At 39.6% G+C, this 21,392-nt stretch overlaps 1 protein-coding gene across 2 annotated transcripts in view; it reads right to left on the bottom strand.

The window, feature by feature from the left end:
- Positions 1-19,752, bottom strand: part of skap1 (src kinase associated phosphoprotein 1) — a 184,955-nt gene extending 165,203 nt beyond the window's left edge. For both annotated transcript variants that reach the window (XM_061232330.1, XM_061232329.1), the window contains exons 1-2: positions 19,566-19,752; positions 11,669-11,774 (exon numbers count right to left, since the gene is read on the bottom strand). In XM_061232330.1, the coding sequence (XP_061088314.1) occupies positions 11,669-11,774; positions 19,566-19,605 (146 nt within the window). In that variant the 5' untranslated portion in view covers positions 19,606-19,752. The remainder of the gene's footprint in view (positions 1-11,668; positions 11,775-19,565) is intronic.
- Between the last annotated feature and the right edge of the window lie 1,640 nt (positions 19,753-21,392).

Below are 21,392 nucleotides of genomic sequence, written 5' to 3' on the forward strand. Positions count from 1 at the left end.
TTGTGTATACACCTTCAATACCAACAGCATGTGTTGAAATGTCTGCATTAGTTTTGAAAAATAAATATTTTGACATTTTATTGGAGGGGCGGCTTGGATGGTGCAGCGGGTAGCACTGCCACCTCACAGCAAGGAGGTCCCGGGTTCAAATCCTGATCAGCTGTGGCCTTTCTGTGTGGAGTTTGCATGTTCTCCGTGTCTGCGTGGGTTTCCTCCGGGTACTCCGGTTTCCTCCCACAGTCCAAAGACATGCAGGTTAGGCTGATGGGAGAGTCTAAATTGCCCATGGGTATGAGTGTGTGAGTGAATGGTGTGTGTGCCCTGTGATGGACTGGCAACCTGTCCAGGGTGTATTCCTGCCTTTTGCCCAATGTATGCTGGGATAGGCTCCAGCCCCCCTGCGACCCTGTTCTGGATAATCCAGTTAAGATGGATATTTTATTGGTGTGTTTGTTAGAGGTAATATGGTTTTGACAGAAATGTTTCATTCAGCCAGTGATGCTGTATGTAGAGTTAATGGTATTGTGGTTTTTGTTTTTTGTTTTTTGAGTTTTGAGAACTTGAGGTGTGGTTTCAGAAAACATGTGAAAACAATTGAAAAACCTGTAAGAGGATATTTTTTTTCATCACCGACTAGTGGTGTCGAAACATGGTTTTTAAATCAGGCATTTAAAATATATAAATATATAAACGGTAATGGGCTCAGACCTTGTTTTTAATGAATACCTTGTATTTATTTGGGTTTTAGAAAATACATTTGTAAGACAGTTTGGGCCAGATGCTGTTTTAAGTTAGCTTTTCACCTCTCTTCTTTTGTTTCTGTGCACTCGCACTCTTTCTTCCTGTTTGAGACAGGAAGTGGCTTTGTGGCGGAGTCACAGAAGTCAGAACAAGCGCTTTAGCATCTGTGGTGATGCATTGTCATATGCAGCGATTATATAGTCCTATATTGAGTACAGACTACTGCAGTGTATATTTATATATGCACTATGTATTATATTACATACTGTATGTTTTTGCTATAAATACATTACAAACTACCATTGATACTTTCAAAGCTCATTGTCATGTTATTTCAAGTAATATCCGATTAGGTGGGGTGTGGTGCTTTGATGTCATTCCACTCCTGCTCAGCTACCTCTAACTGGCTCTCAAATAACTGTGACTCTGAGATGATTTGTGGCTTGTTCAATATCGCTTACCATAATCTGTCTCAGGTAACCACACTGTTATTTGAATCTTTTATTGTTACTCGGACATTCAGTAATATGAAAAAGAAACACTCTCTTCCAACTCTATTATGGTTTTACATATTATGGCATAACTAACCCTCATATAGTCCTCAAATCTTTGCTGTAGATAAAATAATAATGAAGCAATCCTTCTGTGAAAATGTAAGTGCACCAGCCAAAACTCGAGTAGCTTCTTGAGCCCCCTTTTGCAGTAATAATCTATAGTCATTACTTTCTCTGTGTCTTACATCATGGGAATGATTCTGGCTCTCTCCCCCTTAAGAAACAGCTTCAGCTCATTGATGTTTGATGGCAATATTTAAGGCCATGTTTATGCACAGCTGGACTCATTTATGGTGTGCTTAGGAACATTTTCTGTTTCATGATTCACTTTCAGACAAGCTTTTGCTGTTGGACTGTGTGTGGTCTCACATTTTGCTCTAGAATACTGTATGCTGTTATAGAGAGGAAACATGACTGACTCAATGATTGTGACGCTTCCATCATCAACCCACCACCACCATGCCTGACTGTTGGCATGATGATAACATGCAGTGTTTGGTTCCCCTGCTGAAAAAAACAGCTTGAGCTATGTTTTGAAAAAGCTGGTAGCTGGTTGACCAGTTCAGACCAGCTCCCATCTTGACAGGGTTTAGCTGGTTGACCAGTTCAGACCAGCTCCCATCTTGACATGGCTTGACCAGCACATGCTATGTTTTGAAACATAGGAAAGCTAGTTGGCTGGTCGACCAGCTCATACCCGGTTAGACCAGCTCCATAACTAGCTTGACCATCTCAATTTTCAAGCTGGTCAAGCTGGCATAGCTGGATTTCACAGCAGGGCTTCATCATGTGGTGTTGTGTATTATGGCCAAACAACTCCACTTTGTTCTCAGCAGTCCAGAGGACCATGTTCCAGATGTCTTGTGGTTAATTCAGGTGCAATAGCAAACCTTATCCATTATGCTTTTGGAGAGAATGCGTTTTCCCCCAGCTCCACTTCCATGAAAACCATACTTGCTCTGATTTCAAACCTTCTTCCTCCTTGGATGTAGTTTCAGGATTCTTTACAATTCCTCAGAGCTTCATATGATCTGATATTGGGGTAAAAGAAGTCCACTCCTGGGTTAAATGTTCACCATTTGAAAATGATCTTCCTCAATGTGGAATGATGGACTTCATATTGTTTGGAAATGGCTTTATAACCCGACTGATGAGCAGTGACAAGTCCTTCTCTGAGATCATCTCAGATATCTTATCCTTGACAACAAACCTGAATGCTCCGAAACACACAGACAATTTTCTGCTTTTTTATATACAGGTGGTAGCACTTCATGATGATGAACTAATTGTTTGCACTTTATTAGCACCACCTGGTTCTAATTAATTTCTTAACTGATAAGGAAATAGTAAGGATACTTTTTCACACATGGCTTCTGCATGTTGGCTTTTATTAGTCTTTGAATAAACAATGACAATGTAAAAATGTGTGTATGTTAGGACTAGATGAGGGTGACGTATGTCCTAATACTGTAAAACCACAGAATTGAAAGAGGGTGTACTTTTTTCCACATAAATGTATTTCACGTAAAAAGCAAAAAGGCTAGAATCAAATACACAACCACATGTTCTGCACACAGCCATGCGCGTTCCTAATCAAGCAAATAATCTCTTCTGTAATATTTTTCAGGTTTCTCCAAAACTTGGTCTGATGTAACATGATGTCAGATGTAGCTCCGCTCTTTATTCTACTCCATAAAGATGGCTGTGCGCTGAGATTTAATACAATCCACTTAAAGGTCACACCAGAGAGTTGGGCTATGGAAAAGTCATTTACGACCTGCAGCCTGACATTGTTCAAGTGTTAAGCTCTCCGTGTCCATGCTTGCAATTATAATTGTTGCAATAAAATACATTTATGCTTCCCATGGGAAGGGGAAGACACTAAATTCCTCTAGAGGCTTTTGTCTCAGGAGCAGGGCAACTTTGAGTATATTTAAACTGAATAATGCCGGATGATGTTTGATGAATTCACACTATCGCTTTATTTATCAAATGAATTGATATTGTACATTCGTATAGCATTTACTTTGTCGCATTATTAAAGGTTAAATGTTACTTGAAGAAAAAGGCCCATGTATGATACAGTGACACATGTGATGTTTGTTTCTGCATGTCATGGTGATAGACAGTACCCTCAGTGACCACTTTATTAGGTATATGTGTAAACCAGCTACGTTAATGCAAATAGCAAATCAGCCAATCGGCATAAAAGCATGGAGACATGGTCAAGATTGTTGCAGTTGCTGTTCAGACTAAACATCAGGATGGGGAAAATGCTACAGCAGAAGACCACACTGGGTGTCATGCATGTCAGCTAAGAACAGGAAACGGAGAATATTGTGGGCAAAGCTCACCAAAACTGGACAGTTGAACATTGGAAAAACGTTGCCTGGTCTGACAAATCTTTATTTATGTTGCAACATGCAGGTGGTAGGATCAGAATTTCACTGAAACAACACAAATCCATGGATCCATCCTCCTTTCGGTCAATGGTTCAGGATGGTAGTGGGTGTAATGGTGTGGGGAATGATTTTGTGGGCACATATTGGGCCCCTTAATGCAAATTGAGCATCATATAAATGCAACGGCCTACCTTAATATTGTTGCTGATCATTTGCATCTCAGTCTTGCCACAGTCTGCCCTATTTTCTCATAGCTACTTCCAGCAGGATAACGTGCCATGTCACAAAGCACTAGTCATCTAAAGCTGGTTCCACAAATATGACAATGAGTTCAGTGTACTCCAATGGCATCCACAGTCACCAGATCTCAATCCAATAGAGCACCTTTGGGGTGAATTGGACCAGGTGATTCAGAGCATGAATATTCAGCTGACAAATCTGCAGCAACTGTGTGATGCTATCATCACAACATGAATACAAGAATCTCTAAGGAATGTGGTCCAGCAATGTGTTGAATTCATGCCACGAAGAATTCAGTTCTGGGGCCTACCTAGTACTACCGAGTACAAAAAGTGCCACAGGGTCTCTGAGTGTATATTGTATTTGTGAAGCAACATTGTGTCTAATACAAATTTCCCTTTGAGGATTATAAAGTAAATCATGAATGAGGAATCCGAAAAAATACAATTTCCTTTGACATGTTGTGTTGGTTCTGAAAATAAATATTTTATATCACAGGGAGAAAGGTCCAAATTATTGTTCTGGCAGACTGTTTCCGTTTTAAATACACAGTGAAATAAATACTACCTACAGAACAGAATGATTAACAGGAAATACTGTTGGAGGCATGCAAATCACTGTGGTTCTTTTTGCATGAAGGTAGCACGGCTTTCAGTATGTATATCTGTTTTCCTGTCAAGCAGAGCAAATGGCTGTCAGATTGTAGAAAGAGCAGTATCCAAAACAATGTAATTATTGAGACAAATTCAAAATGTGAAAAATACTTGACTTCATTAATGTTTCAGTGTAACCTACCAAAATCAAACATTTATTAAATAAAAAATAGATTTCACCCAAAAGTTCCATAGTTATTGCAATCCCTGGTTAAGTACTTTTTTTAGTGCATCCACCTCTGGCAAGGATAACAGCATGGATTCCTGCTTGACACGGTTTAACACTTTTGGAGGGATTTTGGACCATTCCTCTATGCAGATCATGCAAGACGGAACAACTATGGTTTGCAGTAAAGATTAGATTACTTAATAAAAAACATTGAAACATGAGAGGAAATGTATTGAATAAAAGTATATTGTTTTCCCATATGTTTGAATATAATTATATTTTATTATTAAACATTGTTTATTATATGCAGCCTTTTTTCTTCATTTCTTCATCAAGAGTGCAAATAATTCCAGAGCCAACTGAATACATATGTGTGCATGCATATGCTATTATGCTATTGGGACAAACTGTACGTATTATACAGTAGGTCATTTTCATATGACATCAAAACAGCAAGCATTTGTCTTGATGTATGTGTGATAAGTCTTGTTCCCCTTGTCCATAATAATGAAGCCACTGTGAACACAGAATTTTACTTGGCAGAGGCAGTAGTCATTGCAGTTCTGCTTTAGATCACTCTAAATTTAGCTGAAGTAGGTCGGTGAAGTCATACTCCCTCCCTTTGTGGGGTAAGAGTTATTTTCTAATTAGTCAGAGTCATCTATGGGGATTGTTTGTGTTAAATCATTCGACTGTTGAAAGCCTTTAATGAGCTAGCAACATGACAGTATTTAAATCCGGGAGATCTGGCCTCATTCTATCCCAGTGCCTTGTACATACCTCCTCCCCCTACCCCCACCAATTCCCCAATTCACTGTCACAAGCACAGAATTACACTAGTACACCCCCCCACCTCCCCTCCCCCAACCCCCTTACTAGCCTCCCCCTTCCACTGACACAATGTCACAACGATGTCCAGACAGATGTGGCAGGCATACATGATACGACTTGCGGGCTCCCAATTGTTATTTTGAGATCTGGACCAAATTGTAATGTTGGTCTTAAAGTCGCTACTCACTAGTTGTGAGATAATGTTCTGAGCCGTTCCGAATGGCTTATGGGCTCCCGATTGTTTCTTTTACAAAAATGTTACAACAAAAGTCGATATGGGTTAACATGCTACTTTCTAAAGTTCATGTCAGTCTTAGGGAATGGTACATGGCTTTGAACATGGCCTCCTGTTTAACTGGGGTATTGTTGTTGACCTTCACAAGTCAGATGTCTACAAACAATTGAATGAAATACCAATGAAAAACATGTTATTTTAAAGATAGTTTGGGGTTCTGGGAATTGTGTACCACCTTCTTGGTTGTATCTGTTCATGGTTTGCATTCTTTTAATGCTGTTCATATCTCAAAGAACTTCACAGTGTAGGGAGTGACTTGCCCTAATTAGCAGTGTGCAGTGACCTGAATGATACATGACATTTCGTACCAGACCACTCTCAACACTTCAGGAAAGGCTGAGATAGCAGTATTTATTTTGCCAATTAGCCAACTAAACAATGAATCATATTTAACAACAGCCATATGCAATGCAGTTGTATCCCTGAAGAAAAGTATTTCCCTCTACTGTCGCACTCCTGTTTCATCGACTTTATTCAATCTATATTCATTCATTGAGTTGGTTTCCACATTGATTTATTTTTTGAAATGCTTACATACTAACACAGCGATGTGAAACACAATAACAAAAACCTTACACTCATGTACCAAACCCCTAAACCATTTCTGTAAAAATACAAGCACATTATCTGCTTCCCAATCAGATCAAATTTCTAAATCACAGTTTTTGTAAAACTTTACACACAATTCTCTAATTTTGGCACACTTCTCATGTCATTTTTGTAGTCACATAGAAAGCAAGTCTATTCAAAATGCTAAACACAAATTGCCCTCATAACCTCCGTACCAGTTTAGACACTAGTCGTGAACATTTTAAATGAGCAATCACAGATACGTGCGCTCTCCTGAATTGGTGAACAATGGATGCCAATGCTGCAGTGAGAGTTAGAGTAAGAGTAAGAGGTGGAGGAGGGATAAGAGGTCCTCAAGACCATACCCAGTTCAGCCCCTACAATACTGCCCATCTGATCACCTTTTGGACTCCCTCCACAACATCATGATTCCACCAGCACAGACGGATGGACCATGTATGTTATCATCTGGGACAACGTTAGTTTCCACCGGGCTGCTCTGGTCCACAACTGGTCCCTTGCCAACCCAGATTTCCCAACATTTGTCTCCCACCATATTCACAATTTCTAAATCTAATTGAAGAACTTTTCTCTGCACGGTGATGGAAAGTTTACGACTGGAATCCACACACAGATGCCCCTTCTAGAGGCAATGGAGAAGGCACATGGTAATATTCCTACAGAAGCATTCAAGGGTTGGATACGTCATGCCAGGAGATACCTTCCTCTGACCAGGCAAAACATTGCCTGTGAAAGACAGGATGCAGCCAAAATGTGGCAGCCGGGAGGCAGTAGTGAGGGGTCTGGTCATTGAGGACCGATACTTGGCATCGCACTGGCTCCACCCCGTGCCCATGTTAGGACTTCCTGACTAACCCCAGAGAGCAGCACAGCACACCTGTGAGGAATTCCTACACTGAGTGGGCAGCGTACAAAAAGAAACAGAGAAAAACGTACAGAACCGCGGGAGAGTACCGCAAGGGAAATCGAGCAATGAGTGAGTAGGAGATAGAACTGTGCTGTGTGCTAACCGTGTTTTTGATTACTGTTTGGATAGGAGAACCTGCGAGTGTACCGAACCTTGACCGGCTGACTACCCCCATGAACGCCTCAACCTGGACCACCTGAGAACCCGTTTCTGTGATACCGACCCTGGCTAACGAAAGACAATGATTCTTTTGGATTATGGGCCATTCACCTCACCGCCTACTGGCATTCGCTCTCTCCCCCTTACCAACAGCATGTGTTGAAATGTTAACATTAGTCTTGAATATGTGTGCAGTTTTACCAACATGGTTATTGGTATTGGTGGTTTTTTTAGATTTATTTACACCGTATATATGTAACCTTATGAAAATATTGGTTTAAATATGCCTTTTCTTATTTTTCATATTACAAAGGAAGATAAATCTTTTTGTAGCTCATTTATTCTCAGCTGTGGTATGTATTGCATATAGGGAAGGTCCTGTTAAAAATGATTTGTTATAATTATCAAAATGCAAACATTTAATGTCCCCTGAGGTCATATTAAAAGTATTCCAGATTATGCTGTAAAATTGCTTTTTTTCTTCAAACACTGATCAGGGGATTGGCCTGGATTCAACAATTATCTGTCCTTCAGTTTCACTGCCAGTCTTATCCAAAAGTAATTTTGGCAAGGTCATAACATAACCAACCAATGTGATTGTCAAAATTTTGATTGCATTTATCATTATAAATAATTTGTTATTTAGCTGACGCTTTCATTCAAAGTGACTTACTGTTTATTAGACAAAGCAAGGGGCAATCCACCTTGGAGCAATGTGGGGTTAAGGGCCTTGCTCAGGGGCCCCAGAGAAGAGTGAATTTTATTGTGGTTACACTGTGGCTTGAACCACCAACCTTCCAGGTCCCAGGTCATGAACCTTAGCAACAAGGCTATAGACTGCCACATTAGTGACCCCAAGAACTGAACCAGGCCATTATTCTTTATTTTGTGCAATTAAAAAAAAATGCACGGAAGCAAATACTGGGGCTCATGCTATTCACACCGTGACAGTACACATACGGAAGGTTTGTGTTCCAGTTAAAAACATGATGGAGCAAATGTTGAATAGAGCCATCTAATAGGGTTTTATTGAAGCAGAGTAGTATAATATTCATCATTCCACTTCATCTCATAGGTGTTTAAATAAGGCTCAGTTAAAAGTACTTAATGTTCATTCTTCTTCTTCTCACTACAATAACCCTGCTCACTCTCTTAGCTACAAAAACAAAAACTATGACTGCCTTTCCGTCTAACAGTACCGTAACAGCGCTGTCACAATGTAATGGGCCACACACAGTAGAGCTGGGAGCATGGCAAATACAAAATAATTTAGATTTGATTTGTTTTAATTTACAGATTTACAGAGCTGGCAATAGAAGACCAGATGTTCGGCTCAGCAATGCCCGATCTGCAATGCCAGTTGGCCCTGAAATGAGTGTCTGGAGCGTGCATGTAGTAACTTTGTCTGCTATTGGAAACCAGCCTTTAACCACTGAGAGGGATGTACATGCAGGGATTTCAACAAAGGAAAGTAAATACTTATACACCCTGCTGTAAAATCCAGCTATGCCAGCACGACGGGCTTGAAAACTGAGCTGGTCAAGCTGGTCATAACACCGGTCTAGCTGGGTATGAGCTTGTCAACCAGGATAACCAAGCTGGTCATGACGCCGGACTAGCTGGGTATGAGCTGGTCAACCAGCTAGTGCTGGTCACTTGTCTGAGCTGGTAGCTCGTCAACCAAAAGCTGTTTCAAAACCATGTCAAGCAGGGAGTAGGTCTGAACTGATCAACCAGCTACCAGCTGTTTCAAAGCCTAGCTTAAGCTGTGTTTTTCAGCAGGGCAGTTCTATAAGATCTGGCTCTGTCCTCTATAATTTTAGACTTGTAATCAAACAATTCTCAGCTGTTTCTTATTAGTCAGGTATGTTGCTTCATTAGCCGGTATATGGGTGCTTTCAGTATCTATTCTTGATTCTTGGCTTTTCGGAGTCTGTTATTGCTGTTTGTCAACATGAGGACCAGAGTTGTGCCAATGCAAGTCAACAAAGCCTTTATGAAGAGAAATAAGAAAAGACTGTCATAGACATCAGCCAAAAAAGCAACTGTCTGTAATATCATTAAGAAAGAAAAGAGCACTGCTGTGCTCAGTAATCACAAAGGACCTGTTACACCAAGGGAGACCTCTACAGTTGATGACCGAGTAATTCTCACCATAATGAAGAAAACCCCCCAAAAACCTCTCAAACAAATTAGAACCACTGTAGAGGCAGGCGTGGATGTGTCCGTGACTACTATTCACAAAAGACTTCACAAACAAAAGTACAGAGGCTACACTGCAAGATGGAAACCACCAGTTAGCCACAAAAACAGGATTAGCCTGAATCACCTAAAAGAGCCTTTAACACACATGTAAATTATTTGATTGCAAATCTAAAATTGTGGAGTACTCAGCCAAATTCAGTCCCAAACATTACAGAATGCACTGAGCATGGACTTTCACATAGAAGCTCAAGCATGGGGTTAGGCTTGACTATTCAATTATACGATAAGAAATATGTTTAAATGATGTCATTAAATCATAGCTAAATGCACAAAAGACCTCTAAAAGGCCCCCTGGGTGCTATATCCTGCTTAAGTAGTAGCTCTGAGTGCAGTAGTGTGCTCCACAGTCCAGGATCGAGTCTGTGGCAGTGCTGACTCGCCTTGTCAAATGGGCGCCTGCCTCTGCCTGAGCCATACGAGCATGCACACTCCTGAAATAACGTAAGTACTCACTGCAGAGATGAGCCCGGCCAACAATGACATATTCACAATTGGAGATCATAAAACAGAGGGATAAACATTTTTTTAAAGCACTCAATCTCTTCCTTCCTGATAGCTGCTGTTAGGAGATTGTGAAATGTTTTTTTACAAAGCTGAAAACAAAACAAAACAAAAACACTTCAGCACAGCATTAATTTTCCCTGCACATACATATACTGAGGAAAGCACCATCAGTAGAGTGTTTTCATGGCTCATCTTAAAAATGGTAACTATTCGCTAAGAATTGCCTTTGCTGTTTTACCCAATTAGGCATAGTGGAGGTATCTTAAGCCACAGCTGCTGTAGAATATAACCAAGTCAAGCTGGTCATGAAGCTGATCTAGCTGGGTATGAGCAGATCAACCAGCTTGTGTTGGTAGCTTGTCTGAGCTGGTAGCTAGTCAACCGGTTACCTGTTGTTTCAAAAGATAAACCATGTTAAAACAGGTGGAAGCTGGCCTGAACTGGTCAACCAACTAGCATCTGTTTCAAACCTTTTTCAACTTCGCTTCTGTCCCATAGGTGAACATTTCTGGTCACTTTGAAGAGACAGACGAAATGAAGAAAGTAATGATGAGTTAATCTCATACCTTTATTCATAAATTAGGGACAGGATGCTTCATTCGTACATCTACTTAGGATTCACCTAAATCATGCTTGTAAATGCAATTCATAAACGCCTATAAATTTAAAATCTATCTCTGTCCTGCAGGGCTGAGCGTAAGTTTAGACATAAGAAGTGTGTCTACGTTGATGGATGATTCCTATAAAACTCTTTGAGACAAGTTCATAAATTACTATTGCTCTCTGCTGCGGACAATTCTCTTTACCAATCAGTGAGAAGGAAATGTGCACCCCACTTCGCTTCAAGTGAAATATGACTACATTCCCCATTATAATTCCCCGTTGTTAAACTGTATATAAATAGATATACCAACAGAAATATACACCCTTCCCCCTTTAGCTTCTGATGGGTGTTTTCCTGATATTGCCTTTCAAGTTAAGTCCATTCTTCTGAAATTACATTGGGCAATGCAGCTATAGGGCTCATCTGCTCCACTACCTTTGGGGTCACATGACTACTTGTCTGAGGTGACAGCCCACCTTCCAAACTCAATGAAATTGATGCAGAGCTTGAAGAGCTTGGGAGAACCCAGCTATATTAAGTTACAGTAAAGAGCACCTACCAAGGTAAAGCCATTGTTCAGGATCTAGCTTGTTCCACTGGGCTTGTGGTGTTAACATTACAATGGTTTCTATCTCCCTCTTAATTCAGGTGAAGTGGACTCGTGACCAGGTGAATCGGTGGTGCCAATGTGTGTGACCGCACTTCACAGTCGGTGGGTGGGTGAGGTATGGTTTCAGCAGGGTACCTGCTCACCTGGAGTGAACCACATGGAAGTTGTTGAGCAGGATCTCACGGGTCTCCCGGGCATGCTTGCTGAGGTTCTCATCCTGCAGGATCTCAAACACAAACAGCTCACAGTCTGGAGAGGGAAAAGAAACGCGTGTTCTCAGTGGGATGATCCATCGTGAAAGAAGTCACATTCACTGGTTGAAATGTGCAGTTTCCTTTGGATTGAGAATATTATGCAAATTCTCACCGCCCTTCTTTGTGTTGAAGAGTAAAAAAAATAAATGTTTTGAGTGTGTGTGGTGCATGGTTCAGTTTCTTTACATGTAAGCATCGTATTTAAGTAAATACATTTACCTACTTCTTCTGACAAAAAGTCTGTATCTGCAGAGAGCACAGCTTATCAAGCAACCACTCATTAAAGAGGAGTAGCACAGTCATACCTTCTCCACACATTCAACTCATTATAGAGGCCATACTCTGCATTTACATTACTAAATGGCAAGATTTTGATAAAATGTCCGGATTCTAAAGCCATTTTCCCCAAAAGGCAGACACAATTACAACAATAGGTGCTTGGTCCTACAACCAATTCCCTAATTATCGAATACCATAAAACTGCATTTAAAAAGCAGCCATTAACTCTCTCCTCAAGAAATGTAATAACAGAACTACTTCCAATCTTCCTTAACTCCTAAAGAGGCTACCTGGATTACACTCAGGTTTACACGGGTTCAGGACTGCACATAGAGGAGAAATGGGTTGAGTTGCTGCAGATTGAGGATTGAGGTGTGCTCATTCTCTTAACCCTCAGTGGTCTTTGATGTACGACATGATGCTGCATTTGTGCTTTCACAGACCTTACAGATCTCATCAGCATATTATAGCAGTTTTTCTTCTAAGTCACTCTAAGGGGGCTATATATTACAATGGGAATGTCTAAATGTTCCTGTCGCACTTTATTGGTCATGCAGCCAACATCTACTACATGGTACACTCATTGAGACAGAATGGTAGCCACTGTTATACTGGTCACCCTTTCATTCAAACCAGACCAAGCATTTCCATTGTCACATCAAGTTTAAATAACGGGCATGGATAATGGACAAATTCCTACTAACTAAATGGAAGTATGGCCGAGCCTGTGTTAACAGGTAAACCCTAAAAGACTCGGAAAATCTTTTATTTTGCAAAATGTGTTTTTTTCACTCACTTTTCTTCTTTTTGTCCCCTTGTTTTAACAGAACTCCCCTAAGAGTGATTCTTTGAATCAGATAATGTATTAAAACATTTTTTTTTTTTTTTCTGTCAAGCTGCATGCTTGTATTAAGTGTAAAACGTAAAACAAGTAGTCTCTTTATTCCAATATCTGCGTGCCTAGCGCTGCATATGCACGGCCTGTTAATAGAAGGAAGGACAGTTATCTGCCACAGCAACAAGAAACAGTGGAAGATATGCTCCGCACAGCCCTGCCTATGCAAGGCCTGGAGTCAGTCTCTGCATCTGCCTTATGTTAAATTATCCCATCAGTTCCCTCCTGTTACACTCCTGGTGACCCCAGCATCGAGCCTACACTCACTCCATCACTGTTGCACTGCACCACAAAGGGGCCCGTTGCCTAACATTCTGGTGTAATGCAGTGGAAAAGTTCACCCACAAGGTTATTCTAATTCTTCAGGACCTCTATTGTTTCTTTTTTTTCTTCTTTTTTTTCACAAAAATGGGCAAAACCATTCATCAACCAGCTACTTTTCCGAAGGCAAACAACTAATTATGTATAATCGTTTTACCCATACGAATACATTGATTCATAATTCTGATACATTGAAAAACTACCATTATTAAGTAACACATGGTGAATGATTTCACAAAACTGTCTTCAGTTTGGAATAAATAATAAATACATGTAAAAAAAAAGCTAAAGATGCTCTATGTTTAGAAACCCTAAGATCCAGCGTTCAAACAAATGTACAGCAGCAATGCTATCAACTAGCTATCCACAGGCGCATCACACAAAGAAGGCAAAGCATGTCATAAGAAATGTGCAGCAGCAGTGGCAGTGGTATGTCGCTGCATTCATTCAATTTTGGTCTCCATAGCACTCTCTTCCAGTCACAACGATGAGCAAACTCCGGTGCCATTTTATGGTTCTTTTACATTACATTACATTAATGGCATTTGGCAGACGCTCTTATCCAGAGCGACGTACAACAAAGTGCATACCCATAACCAGGGATACGTAAGGCTGAAAGACCCTAGAGGGAAGTACAATTTCAACTGCTTCAACTGGTTCTTCTTGTGACTTGGTGACCCCTAGAAGCAACCAATCTCTGCAATTCTTAAACCATGATCCTTGAGTCCTTTATTGCCTTCCTCACCATCAACATGCACTTGTGTCCTCTTCCTGCCAATTTTCAACCATTCCATGTGTTTTAAATTTTTCTATCGCCCTTACAGTGCGAAGTGGTATGTTTAACCATTTATGTGTTTTGTATTTGTACCCGTTAACAGACTTCATTAGTAGGTCATTTACCATCTGTCTCTTCTGAATTGGCAGTTCTTTGGCTTTTCCCATGCTAATGGATGACAAAGGAATTTTGCATGCCTGTTACCTCATTTCTATACTATAGTGAAACAGGAAGTAATTGGAATGACATAATATAGTTCCTTTGACTGACATTAATTTTGACACCTATTATTTTCTGAAAATAATTTAATTACTTCATGAACAGCATTGAAACATGTAATAATGGTACATAGCCATTGATAACATTGCGCATTTCAAAGAGAAAGTGCTTAATTTGAATGCGAAGTCAAAAAACAAGATGTCACCAATGTCACGCTCTCAGTTGATAAAATAATGTACTTGATTTGTTTTGTGTACTTTGTATTGTATTGTAGACAGTTAAAACTCTGGAACATCAAAAAGTTAAGTGAATTGAATACAATTGACTATTAAGAAGTAGCTGATAAGCCAACCATCAAATTACTTTTGGTTCGCTAAAATGGGTGGGACTATGTATAAAAGGGATGTGATTTCTACACACATCACCCGATATGGATACCCTCAAATTGAAGGGGACAGTCTGCACTTCAACCTCACCATTATTGTTTCATTTCAAATTCAATGTGCGGGACTACAGAGCCAAAAGAACATAAATTGTACAAACTATCAAAATTTCAAACGGACTGCCCAATATATGCATCCTGCATGGAGTAGTTTCAAAAATATGGTGATCACTTAAATAGCTTCAGTTATGAACAGCAGCATCAGTGACTAAATGGGCAAACTACTGGGTAGGCCCATTTTTTATTCACTGTCGGGAAATCTTTATGAATGAGGTCCATTTCAGTTGAAACAAATGAAACACAACAAAGGCCACCTATGACATGGATGTGTGAGCATTGGCCTATATAGCCAAATATCAGTTAATAATACCAACTGAAGAACTTCCATATTTGGCATGCCTAGTATAAAATGTTTATAAAGAATGTTTCTCTAATTTATCATGTAAATATCTGTATTTAAGAATGACAATTATTTAAAAGATATTAATGCTTTTGCAATATAGAGTATTTCAAGTTTGCAGAATTTCATACATTTTTGCCCAAAAAAAGAATGTCACCAACATAGCCTGAATCTGTTGCATGACGTCGGCAGTTAGAATCTAGCCACATGACCTTTGTCGCATGTCTCTCACTCCCTGTCTCTACAGACCAGTCCAATTAAGCTGAAAATGTCCAGAAATATATATAGAAAATAATCTGTAATAATTTTGTCCTCCTTTTCTTTCTCCATTATCCATGTTTATTCCACAGTATTGTCAAATTAAAAGACAATAAAACGGGAAATAGGGACACTTTCAACAAACAATCAGTTTGAGAGCATCTTTCTTTGAATCAGCCATTTCCATAAACTAATCCATTTAATCCAACAGTAGGTTACAACAAAAACTGTAAAAACAGTAATACTTAATTTTGGGCATGTCATTTTCAAGCCTGTGTTAAGAAAGGGGGGTGATACTTAAGGGTTTCATTTTTCCACAAAAAAATATTTAGTTGATTTTAAACCCTTAAATATCACCCCCCCTTTCTTAACACAAGCTTGAAAATGACATGCCCAAAATTAAGTGGTTACTACTGCCATAATCCTGGTCTCTTTTGAAATGTAACCCTTGGGTTTTTGACTTCCAAGAGTCAGAATTACTCTCAGCTTTGCTGAAACAAAGTTACAGAAACTCAAAAAAAAAATTCTGACCCATGTATTTCAGTGGATACAGATGCATGTGGGTGTGCCTAGTGGTCTTAGAGCAGAAATGCAATGGGGCCACAGCTACAACATCGGGCAAATTCCTTTATCTAAGTTATGACTGGGCAGGTTTCCAAATTCCCGCATGGGTATCAGGAAGCAGGTAAGAAATTCCATGAGACTCCGGGAGAGCCGGAATGTCTGAGATTGTGGCTCAGTATGTCTCTGACGTAGGCTACTTGAGGGTAACGCTATGCAAACGCTATTATTTCAAAATCAGTTTTTGAAGCAAAGGTAGATTGGGGATTGAAATTCTTTTTGGTTTTTTTTCCATTCAGGCAGCACAACAGTGAACATATTGTTTATACTTATGGTTATAGTTGGGAGACTAGTAGAACAGGAGTTTCAGCAATGAGGAGATGAATGCATGGAGAAGTTTGTGGCAGCTAGGCTTCGGGAAAGTCTCAGTTCTGCTATATTTTCTTTGTTCCTTATGCTTATTCTAATGCTTGAGCATTATACTGTCATTTTATAATACTACACAAATACACAAAGTCTCAGGGGTTAAGAATGGTCATCTGGCAGTCAGAAGGTTGCCGTTTCAATCCCATGCCCTGGGGTTGTTGCAATGTCCCAGAGTTAGACACCTAACTCCCAATTGCTCCCGATGAGCTGACTGGTACCTTGCATGGCACCCCTATTGCAGTGTGTGAGAATGGGTGAGGCATCAGTTATAAAGCGCACTGTAAATGCTGTCCATTTACCATTTATGTGGCATGTGAGACAATGGGCCTTTTTTCCCAGCCGGCCTCTGCTGTGTTCTGAGCTGGTGTACTGTCGATTTCGCATTTTCTGGATGATCCAGATGCGTCTGGTCATTTTGGGACTCGTCGTATGCCGAAAGTGGGACGAGAGCCACTGCTTGGGGTGTGTCAGTGAAAAGTTAGCAGCTCATTGCCAATTTGGTGTAGCTTATTGCAATTTTCTGGTCAGACAGGTCTGCATTTCACCCTTTTGCCACCAACCTGCTGAACCCAGGTCAAAGGCACAAGTTTCAGTAATTAACCGTTTTCATGGATAGCATGCTGTTCAGTATGTCTTTAATATAGCTAAATCCCACAAGCAAGAAATCGGCATCAGCTACATTATATTTATTGTTAATTGTTTTTTTCTTCTTTATACTTTCAATTCCTGTATTTATTTCTTGTGGCTATTCTCATTGTAGACTGCGATTCCTGGGGTACTGTATTTTGTTATTTTTCTTACACCTGTCTATAATGAGAAGAATGGCATAATTGAACAATCTTGCTATATTAATTAGGTGACAGTAGTTCAAAAGCTAGAGAAGGGCCTACTGACACAAATTCTGTATAGACAACAATTTCTCTCTTGGCATAATAAATGTAATAGGCCTATGTAATAAATATAATATCAATGTGCAAGTGAATACATAATTACTGTTTGTTTTTAAAAGCAATGATCATTCTACCTACCATTATGTAGCCAACATCATTGAGCAGTCTTGCTGTTAACAGAACTAAACTGCACAGTGTTTCCAATTTGTTGCATTAAGTGCATTAGCTATCTCCTTGCATATCTTCCTCGCTAATATAGGGTAGTATAATTAAATCGTGCTCAATATCAAAGAGTCCGATAAACAACAAGACGTGTTGTTATTATTTTTTGTCTGGAGGGCAAGCTACGTCAATACATAGCCTGAAATCAAGTTCAAGTATTGGGTCAAGTTCAAGTTCAAATAACCAAGAAGAAAGTCGCATACGCAAAGTGAAGGAAATTGCTCAGTTCAGTTTAGTAAGTCATATCATTCATATTAACGTTATTGTACGTTATTTTTTTCTTTGGTTGGAGCAACCGGTCGTACAGAGTCATTCACTGCTTTGAACGGCTTGAGAGCCTGTGTAATGATCGTTCCTGGTTTTATTTTGTTTAGTACCTGCCGCAAAATAACAGAAATTGCCAACCAACCTGTGCAATATGCATGGACCTTAATGGTAATGAAAAGACTTCATTTGATTGGATATGAATGAATCAAGGTGCACCACAGTCACTGATAATATAGTCAGCATAATCCTGCCCATTTTCCCCCCTGCACCGTCTGATCTTTCCTCAGTGCACCCCTCGATTAACTTCGGAAAACGGCAAGATTCAGTAGCCACACCCAGTAAACCACACACCTGGCCAGGTGACTGTGCCAATGCGCTGTGCGAAGTTGATTCTGGAAAATATGGCCCTATGTGATGTCTAGATAGTGCATTTAGCTATAGCTGGAGTATATTTAAGTGAAATCGATGCTTTGGGTATTCATTTGGATGTAAGAATCATATTTCTATGGCACAGAATTCACTGTTATTAAGTTCTCAGTAATTTGAAGTACTTTGCAAGAAATGGTCAATTCTGTCATGCAAGCAACAATGTACAGTTCCATAGTGGTCATTGTGATACTTTGAATGTGCTACACAATTGTAAAATATATAATTATGAATGCAATTTACGTATATCTTAAAAAACAAGTCAAGTATATAGCTGCTAGCAGCAATCCCTGGGATCCAAGCAGCATAAGCAACAGTTGGCAAACACAGAGATGCAATGATGGTGGATAACAGCTTTACATATGTGGATTTAGCCAGCCAGTCAGCCAGCCCCACCACTGGAGTTAGCCAGCCAATCAGAACAAAGGTTAGCTTTGTGATACTGTTATCTCATGGTGCTGGCACATGGAAACCAAGAACGCCTATCTGATGAAACTGCTTTATTTCCTCTCTCCATGTGCACATTTATACATTCAAATACACTTCAAAGGCCAGATATCATGTACCGCTCATGCAAATGGTGTTGATGACAATTCCTTACAATAATGTTCTTTTGTGTCAGGGTTAATTTGATGGCAGTCAGTAGAAGACAGTTTACATGGTATAGGTGGTTCACCGTTCTGTCATTTGTTACAGTACATCACAGCAGAAATGCAATATTCAAACTAATAAAATGTGTAACTAGGGACAAAGCAAGGAGTCAGTGGGAACCCAATATCACAAATGCAAATATATATAGGTTATGTTAATGAAACTTACAGGTGAATTTACTGAAGAAATGCATTGCATACAAAAGGTACAGGTGCTATGAGTAACAATTTAGCTAAACTTGATAGAATAATACATACTATATATCACAAACTTATTGTATCTATTACTATATCAGAGCCAATTCCACTTTATTACAGTCAATTCAATGCTTTAAATGTAACATTTAACTGTGGTGCATATTTTAAACAGGACATGGCTCGAACATGGCTTAATTTCATCCGCATCATTTTTGTAATTATCATTTAGGTACAAAGAATCACTTCTGGTGCGTTTTTGTACCACTTCACCAATGTCAGTGAACGTAGCATTAGGTAATAAATAGTCAGTGAACCTTAGCTAGCAACATACGTATGCATGGCATCAACCAAAGTATAAAATAATTGGTTCATCGCAATGCTAAAATGTTGACTAAACAGTATGTTGAGTAAACAGTTTATATTATATTATTTAGATATATGTCTTCCTGACGACAAGATGAGCTATTTCAACAAAATAATGAATTAGTAGTCATTTAGTAAACTAAGAAGATTAAGCATCTGGAAATTGACTCAGTAGCCGGTTCAGGTAATGTTACCTTCAAGAAGTCTTCTAATATCGCCAGATACTGTCCCCATAGTATGGCTTCTCTGTTATTGTAATATAAAACTCCACTTGTTTTCTCGAAGTGGTCTCGGGAAATATTCCAAGAACTTTACTTAAAAACGTTTTTTTTTTTTTGTGCGTGCGTCGCGCACTTGCCACCTGCGCTCAAGACCGTTGTGCAAAGCCAGGCACGCGTGCAAGGCATCGGGCACCATGATCCGTCATACCGAAAGCGAAAGTAGCTTTGTGCTTCAAATCCACGCACAACCCTACGGTAAAAAGCACACAGGTGCAGACGTGTAATCCAAACATCAGCTTTTTAAAGAGATCAGCATTCAACAATTTCATATATGCGAATTCAACACCACGTTCGAAATTTTATTATACTTTATTTAAGTTGCTAATAAGAGGAACAGTAGTCAGAACAATAGCCTATTAATGATAACACATAGTAAATAAAATGTAAATTATGTTAAAAGAAGTCAGTAGCCTATACTCCCATACCATGTACTACCAAAACCAGGCTACACAAAATGTAATATTCATGCATCACTGAATGAGGTAAAACATGACTCCAGTCTTTGTAATAACATTTGTAATATAATTACTTAAAACTCAGAAAAGATCAAGAACAAGGCCTACAGGCATACTGGGAAATAATGTAGATGTGTTGACAGACAACTGTGCAGAAGAGGGTATAGATTCCTCTGCACTCGGTCTTTGTCAGTTCACCTCCGCGACATTTGGAGGGGTCAATGCTTAGTATAACTTTTAGACACAGAGCCAGAGATGCCTTGTTAGTCTCTTGTCTCTGCTTTCACACCATCAGTCTCAGCTATTTTACTTCATTTTCATAGACTTCACTTTCCCTCGGGTGGTCCTTGCTTTGTGAGATTACACCAGTAATTACCCAGCGCTCTACAACAGCCCTTTTCACCCTCTCGAGTGAATTGACAGGATCTGGCAGAAAATCTGTCAAGGCCCTCTGCAGGGAACATATAATATCTTCCCAAATTTCAATGTCTTCACCTCCACTGTTGGGCCTATAGTGATCATAATCTCATGCTGAGGGCCACTAGAAGTAAACCTGTCCTCAACTCTGAAACATTGCATTTCTGTTACACCAATTTAATGTTCATTGAATTAAGCTCAATAAAAACCTTTTGGCAATGGAAAGTATTTTTACCCATAGGCAAGGGCAGCAAGCTAATGGCAGCAACCTAATGAGTGCTTCCTGCTTGAGGCAAAACCACACATTACCCCTCACTCAGTGCCCCACTTAGATCTGTTTATAGAAACACAACGTGTGGCCAAAAATCAGTGTGGTCTTCCAATATAGGGGAGATTACTGTGTAATTGAGACCATTTAACATTTGTTCAGTCTAGTTAAGGCCAGAGCATTTGCAATTCCCTGGTAATCATCATGCTTTTTGAACAAAACTTCCAGTACAGTAATTACTTCAGCTGAAGACTTACACAGAAACCATGCTGAATTTACAATTATTGTTAGATGTATTGTTGCTGTCTACACGATAAGTTAAATACACTCATTACAAAATTATAATATCCACACAATATCCACTCAGTGTATGTTTGGGTTGGTCAGCTCTACCATGTAAAACAGATATTTTTGAAACTCCATATCTCGGCCGTTTCAAACCCTGCAGAAAAAACCCCAGCTCAGCTAGGTTTTAAAACAGCTGGTAGCTGGTTGACAGGTTCAGAGCAGTTCCCAGTTCTATATAGTTTAGTTGGTTGAACAGTTCAGACCAGCTCCTGGCTTGACATGGTTTGACCAGCTCAAGCTATGTTTTGAAGC

Source organism: Conger conger, chromosome 2 (genome assembly GCF_963514075.1).
Source record: "Conger conger chromosome 2, fConCon1.1, whole genome shotgun sequence".
NCBI classification, from domain to species: Eukaryota; Metazoa; Chordata; class Actinopteri; order Anguilliformes; family Congridae; genus Conger; species Conger conger.